This window comes from Penaeus chinensis, chromosome 14 (genome assembly GCF_019202785.1).
Source record: "Penaeus chinensis breed Huanghai No. 1 chromosome 14, ASM1920278v2, whole genome shotgun sequence".
Taxonomy (NCBI): domain Eukaryota; kingdom Metazoa; phylum Arthropoda; class Malacostraca; order Decapoda; family Penaeidae; genus Penaeus; species Penaeus chinensis.
The window spans coordinates 21,708,387-21,718,386 of NC_061832.1; the positions used below are offsets into that span (position 1 = coordinate 21,708,387).

The following is a 10,000-nucleotide window of genomic DNA, read 5'->3' on the forward strand; positions in this document are numbered from 1 at the left end:
AGACATAGAGAAAGAGAAAGAGAGAGACAAAGAGAAAGAGAAAGAGAGACAAAGAGAAAGAGAGAGAGAGAAGCAAAGAGAAAGAGAAAGAGAGACAAAGATAAAGAGAAAGAGAGAGACAAAGAGAAAGAGAAAGAGAGAGACAAAGAGAAAGAGAATGAGAGAGACAAAGAGAAAGAGAAAGAGAAAGAGAGAGAGAGAAGCAAAGAGAAAGAGAAAGACAAAGGGAAAGAGAAAGAGAGAGACAAAGAGAAAGAGAAAGAGAGAGACAAAGAGAAAGAGAGAGACAAAGAGAAAGAGAAAGAAAGAGACAAAGATAAAGAGAAAGAGAGAGACAAAGAGAAAGAGAAAGAGAGAGACAAAGAGAAAGAGAAAGAGAGACAAAGAGAAAGAGAAAGAGAGACAAAGAGAAAGAGAAAGAGAAAGACAGAGAGAAAGAGAAAGAGAGAGACAAAGAGAAAGAGAAAGAGACAAAAAGAAAGAGAAAGAAAAAGAGAAAGAGAGACAAAGAGAAAGAGAAAGAGAAAGACAGAGAGAAAGAGAAAGAGAGAGACAAAGAGAAAGAGAAAGAGACAAAAAGAAAGAGAAAGAAAAAGAGAAAGAGAAAGAGAGAAAGAGAGAGAGAAGCAAAGAGAAAGAGAGAGAGAGACAAAGAGAAAGAGAGAGAGAAGCAAAGAGAAAGAGAGAGAGAGACAAAGAGAAAGAGAAAGAGAGAGACAAAGATAAAGAGAAAGAAAGAGACAAAGAGAAAGAGAAAGAGAGAGATAAAGAGAAAGAGAAAGAGAGAGAGAGACAAAGAGAAAGAGAGAAAGAAAGAAAGGGCTACTTGGGCTCCCAAGACCGGTATCTATAAAATTATACTGTGTTGATGTGAGTGTGTAGTTTACCCTGCCAGTGTATGTGAACTGGCACGACCTGATTGGCAAGTGATGGGTATATTTTATTCTACTTCTGTGAATATAAACACAGAAGATGCTTTGAACAATGCTCCACCATTCCTTTGCTGACTATCCTGAATACCTTTGGCTTTCCACCTGTGTCAATTCCTTGCACTTGTCTGCTTTCGATCTCTTTTCAGATAAAAATTTGGACGAAGCAGAGACTCTGGTGGCAATAAATGATTACATGTCCCTACAGGACAGTACCTTAGATTTGGATGAACCTATTGTAATCTGTTGTGCAATAGGTGTGGGAGCAAAATGCCCCTGGACAACCTGAGGTTTGGTGGTGGATGAGAGAGAAAGTTCCTAAAAAGTTTTGCTTCTCTGCCAAACCTGGGGTCATCTCTGAGCTGGATGTAGCATTCTCAAACTGGATGTATTCTCCCACTTTCTCACCAATCAGCTTGTGGGTAAGCACATCCATGAGTTAAACTTCTGTTTCATATTTTTTTCTGAATATATTGCCATCTTATGTGAATATGCATGCTTCTGCAAAAACTGTGTTATATAGTTTTCTCTGTTTATTTACAAACAATATAATATTTGTTTTCTTATCTTTTCAAGCTTTGCTATCAAAACCCAGTGTCGAGTTCTTTAACCCAATGTCAGCGGGTTTATTTACTGTCCCCTTTAGATTTTTACTGAGTTTTGTTACATACAGATGGCTCCATGTGTGCTCAGCAGCAAGGAGTCTATCAGTTGGCCCTAGTGACCAATCCTGATTTTCCCATTCCTTGAATTTGCAGGAAAATATCAATAACACCAAAGAGTATGAAATAAGGGATGTGAAGCTTTCAAAAAATAAACGAAAAGGGTAAACAGAGGAGAAAGGTAAGACTATTAGCCGACTCCTTGGTGACTAAGCACTAAGCACCATCTATGTGTAAAGACAATATATAAAACTTTTACTACAGTAGGCATGGCACTGTAGTCTTGCCACCTGCACTCATTGGGTTAATAACGGGCTGGATAGATACCTCTCATGCAGAGCTTTTAGCCTTTCTGGGACAGAATCAAAAGCCTGAGCATAGGTCATTTTGGTTGACCTCCCCTATGTCCCTGTTCCTGGAGATTATGGCAAGAGATAGTCTCAAATCAGCCAACCAAATCCACCATATGGTGGATGTCGGGGTCATCCCCATAGTGACTGCTTGTTGAAGTTGAGGTCAATGAATGGAATTCTCTAATGCTAGGTCTTGTCAATCTATACCCCTTCTCAGAGGATTATGGTCAATGAGTCTCTGGAAATTTCAGGGGTAATTTGCAGCCATAATCTTCAAACCCAGTAAGCTTGCTTTGAAGTAAAGGTTAGTTAGGTTAGCTGAAAGCCCTCAGAGATGTGGACCATGACTCTTGATGGTCCACACCAGTGAGATGGTCGCCATTCTGACTACAATAATGTGATGCAGGGAATTGATTTGAGTCATCAACTGGCACAGTCCAACCTGATCACTTGCAAGTCTATCAAGTAGTATAAGAAGATTTGGTAAATCTTCTTGAGATGAGTCTCAGAGGAACTTACAACAGAATTCATCCAGCTATGGAGCCGCAATAAGGAGTTGAGTTCATGGTCCTAGTCCTGGTCCCCACATGCTACGAGATATCCACATCTTCAGGGTCTCCACATACAGTGGAGCACACCATATGAGATGTATCAAAAATGCAAGCTGTGCTTTAATCATGAGGTGAGAAGGATGACTGAGGTGATGCGCTCAGAGTGTAAAGTTTCTCTCTACTGGGATTCCAGCTTTAAGGAATATCAGATCTATGTCTAGGTGATTCTTCTCATATGCTTGTACTGACTGTATACAATGTAAATAATTAGCATATGGGCCCATGCCACTATCCAGAAAGGAGGGCTAGCATAACAGAAAAGTACCTGTCAGCAATGGGTTAAGGTAGATAAATACTTAGCTTCTGGTTTGTCTTATAGCTTTCAACAAGAATATGACCAGACTAAATCAAGTTTTTTATTTTGTACATTAACTTAAGAGATGTTTATAAAACAAAAATGTCAACTAACCTGTAGCCGCAACCCCAGCCTCGATCCCCATATGTCGAGCCGTAGTGGTCAACAGTGGTGCAGAAATGTGCTGCGCGAACATTGTTACTGCTTTCACTTACAGCTTTTATTGCCCCAAGAAGACCTGAGATAGTTATTCACTTTAGTTACTTTTAGTTAAAAACAAAATATAACAATAAAAATTGTTGAAAAAGAAATTTACCTGAAAAGAAAAACAGACAAATCATTTTAAAAATTCTATAAAAACTTATTTCAAAACTCTTTCCTCACCATTCAAATATCCCTGACTATTTCCTTGGATACATGGGTTTCCATGCAAACTGCATGGAAACCCACTTAAACACATATGCGTGTATTTATGTAATTAATATTTCATGGGTTTTTATTTCATGTACCCATTAAAGCTATGCCATTTTTTGTGTGCAGGGATGGGGTTGTATCAGCAATAAACTTCAGTATCTTGAAAAATGTTTGCAGGTTCAAAAGTCTACATGTATGTGCAACATGTATCCAAACATGTCCACAGCAATGTTTCAAACATGTTTACATATTATGTGTATGAGGTCTTACCCTGGTTTCATGCAGGCATAAGATGCATATCATGTTACTACACTTATATGCAAAAAAAAAAAACATCATATTTTAAAATTTTGGGTAAGGCCAGGGTGATGGAACAAAGCTCTTAGAGGACAATTACATTCAGTGGGTATTTAGGAAGGGGATCTTGCATTATTTGCACCTGTAAGCAAGAGTGGAATGTACCATATGTGAGCCATAGCCTGAACATGGACCCTCCAGAGAGGGTCTATGTTCAGGATCCTATTCCTGCCTGCTATGACTAGTGGTGCAAGGTGTGTTACAGAAAGCTGAATATTATGAAAAGGTAAAAAATTACACAGATAACAAAATGTTACTTGTAGTTATTGTTTCTGCTGAGTTGTAAACTACTTGTAGATATGATACACCTAGAAACATGGTGGAAAAAAAGAAAAAGAAAAGAAAAGAAAAGGAAAGAAAAGAACGCAGAAAAAAAAAAAAAAGTTTATGTAGAAAAAAATATAACAAAACTACAAAGAGGAGGCAAGGAGCCTTTACATCCCATGAGTGCTTGTGTGGGCTGGGCCTACAAGCTGCACACCTGGGAATTGCCACTCAAGTAAGATTAATCGCTGGATTTTGGGCCAAGTGTGGGCAGTGGGGAACCTGGATCCAATGGGTTAATGAGTAAAGAAGAAAGCCCTGATCACCCCCAACCTGGTACTGGTATAGCAAACACTCAACTGAGAATAATGACTTTTCTCTCATAACTGTAGTTTAGCTTAAAGGTATATATATCTATTAATCTCAATGTGAAGGTACTATACATTATTTCTGATTTAACCCCTTGATGACGGGTGAAGAAATTAAAAAAAAAACTACGCTCTGGAGATCAATGGCAACGCGCCGACTTTGAGCATTGGAGTTCGGTACATCAAGCTGAATTACCGGCTCATAGTGCTTTTGTGTGCCGCTGCCTCGTACAGCTGCACGCCACAGATCGAGCGGTTTGTTTTGATGCCTCACGGCGTGACCCATCGAGAAGGGGTTAAAACAAAATGAGCTCATTCATCAAGTTACTATTTGAAAAGGGAGTGCTTGATGGAAAAAAATTACACTGTTTTCTATATTGTATAATGTTACTTGGGTACCTGAACAAGGGGGGGAGGGACAAATAAAATGTTACTTATTGAGTCTGTGCAAGAAAAAGAGTATTACCTACAGGATACAGCATATCGTATGACAATTATAGACATTGGAAAATGGCAAAAAAGCTAAAAACACTTATGCAGAAAATGAGAAAATAACACTGCAAAGGGGAGGCATGGAGTCGTCACTGTACAAGTGTTCATGTGTGCCCGGCCTACAAGCCACACACTTGTAACAGTGGTTACTCAAGTAAGCCTAATACTCGAATTTTTGGCCATGTGTGGGTAGAGAAGCACCCAGATCCAAGGGGTTAATGGTGACCCTGCCTTCAATAAGGCTCCTAAAATCTTTTACCGAAGTTCAATGACTCCCACAAATTCAATTTCAGTCAACAAGAACTAACCCAGGAGACACAGAATATAATATAGTCTCTATTTTTCCCAATTGTTTGCGTCCAATTTCTTCAACCAAATAAACAATGAAAATTACATATCAATCTGTCATATGAAACATAAGAATTTCTCCTATGACTTATGGAAAATAACATTCATATCTACTGATACTGACTTGTATGTGTTTTATTTATCAATGAAATATGGTTAAGCCAATAAAGCCAAAATTTTCTCATACACCCACTTGTAAAATCTGCGACCATAATCAATACATTTTACAATTTATTTACGTTATCTTTTGATTCTCTTTCAGCTTTGCTTTTCTAAAGACAGATACCTATATAGTAGGTAAGAAGTAGCTTGGGATGCAGAGTAATATTGTTAATAAGGTAATATGGTTTTAAAGTTTATATATGCAAAACATGATTTCCACATTTATGATAATTATATAGGATAATGATCTGATATGATATGATCATATATTTCACTCAATCCTTTAAAACCACTCGAAAGAAAATTGGCTTGCGAGACAAAAGGAGTTCTAACCCCCAACTAAAAAAAGTTGAAGATTATTGGGAGCTTCTTATTTTTGTGCATTCAAGCTACAAGAATTTTGAAGTCTCTCAGAAATGCTGGATTATGTGCTATAAACAGAGAGAGAAGAGAATCTGACCATAAATAGTATTTTTATAAAAGTTTTACCTTTTGAACAAGCTCTTCCATCATCAACACCATTTTTCTCAGCGATCTTCAGCTCAATCTGTCTCTCATAATAGTCTGCCACTGTCATCTCTCCAGCATAAACCGCTCTCTGCATGTTGGTGAGAGATTGTTGTGAGAAGTTACCCTCATTATCCATGCCGTACTGTGCCTGCAAAACAGTTGTTAATTACACATGGAACTGTGTGGATAATGATCACTCCATGCAAAAGAAAGGTTATATTTGAAAGAAAGTAAAATAAAGAGTAAAGGGGAAAATTAACATGTGTCTAAGTAACTCCAACACCTAAAGGTCATCTGTATATTGACATCTTGCAACAACTAAAAAGTCCTGATAATAATACCAGTGCCAAAGTATTGTCCTAAAACCATCCTACACATATACACATACACATACAGACACTCAAATGCAAGTAAACAAATGTCTTTAGCTATATAAAAAATTGCATAGGACTTCCAGATCATATGCATCTAAACAGCATTTGTAATTTGGAAAAAAAAATTACAAAGTAGCCTCTCAAATACACTGATGTATGTTGTGACTCATCATTCAATAAGGTATTACTCATGCCTCTATTAGGGAAGAGAGGAAGGGGGTGAACAGAGTTGAAACTCTGTGTATGTACACTGTACCACACACATATTACTAGTCCAAATGCAGTCTTACTAAGATTCAGGCAAGTGGTTCTTTGTATAGTGTTTCTGATAAAAAAAAATAGTAATGAAAGACTGTGGTTAGAAAAAATACCAGTCTGATACCAGTCTATTTCTACAAAATGATAAACACTTGCAGTTCATTACCTTGTAAACCAGGGTCATTAACTCCCAAACATTCTCCTAAAACCAGTAGTAAATGGGGGAATGAGAAAATGAGAGGTATAATACACTGAGCAAGATGAGTGAAAAAAAAAACAGAATGAATGAGTGAGTGAAACAGGGGGGAGGAGGGAAGAAGGAGAGAAAAGGAGAGATATATAGATAGATAGAAGGAAGGCGAGAGGGAGACAAAGAGAGGAGAGAGAGAGAGAGAGAGAGAGAGAGAGAGAGAGAGAGAGAGAGAGAGAGAGAGAGAGAGAGAGAGGTGAGAGGAAAGAGGGCGAGGAGAGGGAAGAAGGCAAGGAGAGAGAGAGAGAGAGAGAGAGAGAGAGAGGAGGAGAGAGAGGAGAGAGAGGAGAGAGAGGAGAGAGAGCAATGAGGAGAGAGAGGAGAGAGAAGAGAGAAGAGAAGAGAAGAGAAGAGAAGAGAAGAGAAAGTGACACAGAGAGAGCATGTCTGTGTAAGTGGGTATATATGTGTATGTGCTTGTGTGTGCATGTATTTGTATGTGTATATGTATGTTTATTTGTGTGTTTGAATCTATATATTTGTATATATTTATGTGTGTGTGTGTGTGTGTGTGTGTGTGTGTGTGTGTGTGTGTGTGTGTGTGTGTGTGTGTGTGTGTGTGTGCACTCGTATGTATGTTTGTATTATATTAGTTGTAAAACCAATATTTCAAGATATAAAATAGTTAAAAAATGGGTTTTTACGGTGCTACACCTAATCATAAAAACATACACAAATTAAACAAGACAGTATCATGAAAGTGAATGGAACAGGCAATGACCAAAGAACTATCAGAGGTCAGCTCACCTATACTTAATAAGTGCTTAGAAGAAGGCAATCCAGCCTGATAATGTAGCATTTAAATGTGTCGGGAGTTGGTGCTAGGGACAGAGTTCAGGAGTTCCTTCTCTGGACCAAAGATGATTTCACTAAGTTCTAGTGAATGAACATCATTCTCCATGTGGCTGTGAGTTATCTCTGATAATATATACACATCCAGGGAGGAAACTTCCACTCCAAAATGAGGTCTGAGGACTTCTCCACCCGTATGGCCTGACATTGGACCAGGTCAAAGTTTCGGCAGTAAATGCAAGCAAAACATTAATTCCTGTTGAAGACCGTAACTTAGCCATTTAAAATCACAAATGATCAAACCATCTTGGCTAAAGAAATAAGAAAAAGTGCAATATACACAATCATACCACACTTATCCACAATTTGCTTGACACAGTACATATTAAGAGTTCACATTCAACATAAATAAATGGAAGTCAAACTGGAAATAAATTTGTTTCTTTAACACATACATTTATTACATTCTTCTGTACAGTATCTACATTACTTGTGCATTACCTTACAGACTCTTGCTTGTATAGTGCTGACTGAGGCAAATATGTTACTGCTGCATATATTGACCTAAATCAAATATTTCACACTACTGACCTTGTGAAAAAAAAAAAGAGAAAAAATGAAAAAGAAAAAGAAGCCTTATTAGACTGTATGACTAACCCTATCCAGAGTCTCTGAATGTTTGATAAACATAAAATGTGTACTCTTCTTTGTGAACAACTTAATAAATAATTAAAAATGTTTATATGTGTACATATACAAACATACATATATGCACACATGCATAAATAGCACATGAAATAATATCATATTGAAGCTAAGGCTCATGCATGAAAAAGATTAAGAAACTTGAGACAAAGTGTTCTAATCAAAGTAGATTTTTAGAACAAATATTTGCCTTATAGCACATGGATCAAGGCAACAATGCCATCTTTTGCCATCACAAGGACACATACCATCAGATGGTCCCTCATCTATCCTTCCATTCATAGTTGCAGAACTTAGAATCTTCTCACATAAATCTGCTCCAAAACTTTAAGATGAACAGAAGTTTCACGCCAATTGATAGGCTGCTTACTACCTAGTGTGGATGTCACTTCTTAAACTAATTTTCTTCTACTAACCCACTCACGTTGGGAGTCCCTGATGCCATACTGAACCACACATTGGGGTGTGTGCAGAGTCAGCAGCTCAAGGAAAAAAATATAGAACCACAGGAAACATAAAAATACCCCACTCTCTAGGCTCTTGGCTGCATCATAAATGATTCTTGAGAGACTGTGCACTTCTATTTAGAGCACATAACTAGGACATAGACCCGTCATGAATGGAATGATATCTCCAGTGTTTTCACTTATCTAACTGTTGCTGTTATGTAACAGTTACATAAAAAAGAAGAATATTAGAGACAAAACATTTAGGTTATACAAGTGTTCCTTCCAACTTACCCTTTCAACCTATTTCAAAGCTCTACTACTGCAATTACATCATTTCTTTTTAATCAAGGTGAAGATGCATTTGACATGCTGATGTTGACTGATGTCAGCTTGATAAATTGATAATGATATTTACTTGATAAATGAATGGTTGCTGATTATAATCATCTGAAATACAACTATGTTATGGAAATGAGGAATTTAGCCTTCTAAAGTCTGTGATGCCCTGAGTGAGCATATAGGTAAGTTTCCTTGAAGTGGAGTTGCTTCAATACAGCATTAGCTTTTAAAAACTGGTGTCAATTCTTCCATCTCTATTTTGGTATGAATGGCATACAGAGAGAGTGAACTAGTATATTTGGTTCTTTTTGTCTTATTTCTTTTAGTCTTAAAGACACAGCAAGATATTTTTCCTGTCTCTAAACCTCCTGTTACTCCTCTGATCCAACTCTTTGTCTGCCATTATAGCCCCTCAAAACAATTAAAAACCACTTTCTTTCATATACTTAGGGGAAATGCTATAGTTTTGATAACACACAGAGTCTCTCTGTCTCTCTGTCTCTCTCTGTCTCTCCCTCTCTCTCTCTCTCTCTCTCTCTCTCTCTCTCTCTCTCTCTCTCTCTCTCTCTCTCTCTCTCTCTCTCTCTCTCAGGAAAACTGACATTATGCTGAAATTATTTTATTTTTGATGAACACTACTAGTCAACTTTGAATAGCTATCTGTGTAACTGTCAATAAATAATCTGATACCTTTGTTGCTTTTTATGTGATTGACCACAGACTATCTTCTGGATGGACAATGTGGCTCAAGATTCACTAGGAATTTATCCAGAAACAGTTTTTTGGCCTCAAATAGATTGATTTAGAAACAAGCTGAATGTCCCAATAAAGGATTCTATGCTTTAGGAAACTCGTAGTTTGCTGCTGTTAGGCAGACATCCATAGTAGTTATAGTGTATCAGAAATACATGGTTTCTTTTGTACACTTTTTCCTTTATATTGTTAGCTTTCTCAGGGTTTGAATAACAAAATTTTCTGTCTGGAAATTCTGGCAATGGTCAGGTACATTTAGAGTTTCAACATGCATAATTTTAAATATTAATTGCCTAGTTCACTTTCTGCAGCACA

General features: G+C 37.4%; 1 protein-coding gene across 2 annotated transcripts in view; it reads right to left on the reverse strand.

Moving 5' to 3' along the window:
• The window catches only part of LOC125032443 (zinc finger-containing ubiquitin peptidase 1-like), a 35,971-nt gene that overhangs the window by 11,416 nt on the left and 14,555 nt on the right, over positions 1 to 10,000 (reverse strand). The window contains exons 5-6 of one of the 2 annotated variants that reach the window (XM_047623569.1): positions 5,745 to 5,853; positions 2,965 to 3,088 (exon numbers count right to left, since the gene is read on the reverse strand). In XM_047623569.1, coding sequence (XP_047479525.1) covers positions 2,965 to 3,088; positions 5,745 to 5,853 — 233 coding nt within the window. Of the gene's footprint in view, positions 1 to 2,964; positions 3,089 to 5,744; positions 5,914 to 10,000 lie in introns of both variants that reach the window. The other variant, XM_047623568.1, reaches the window with a different exon arrangement.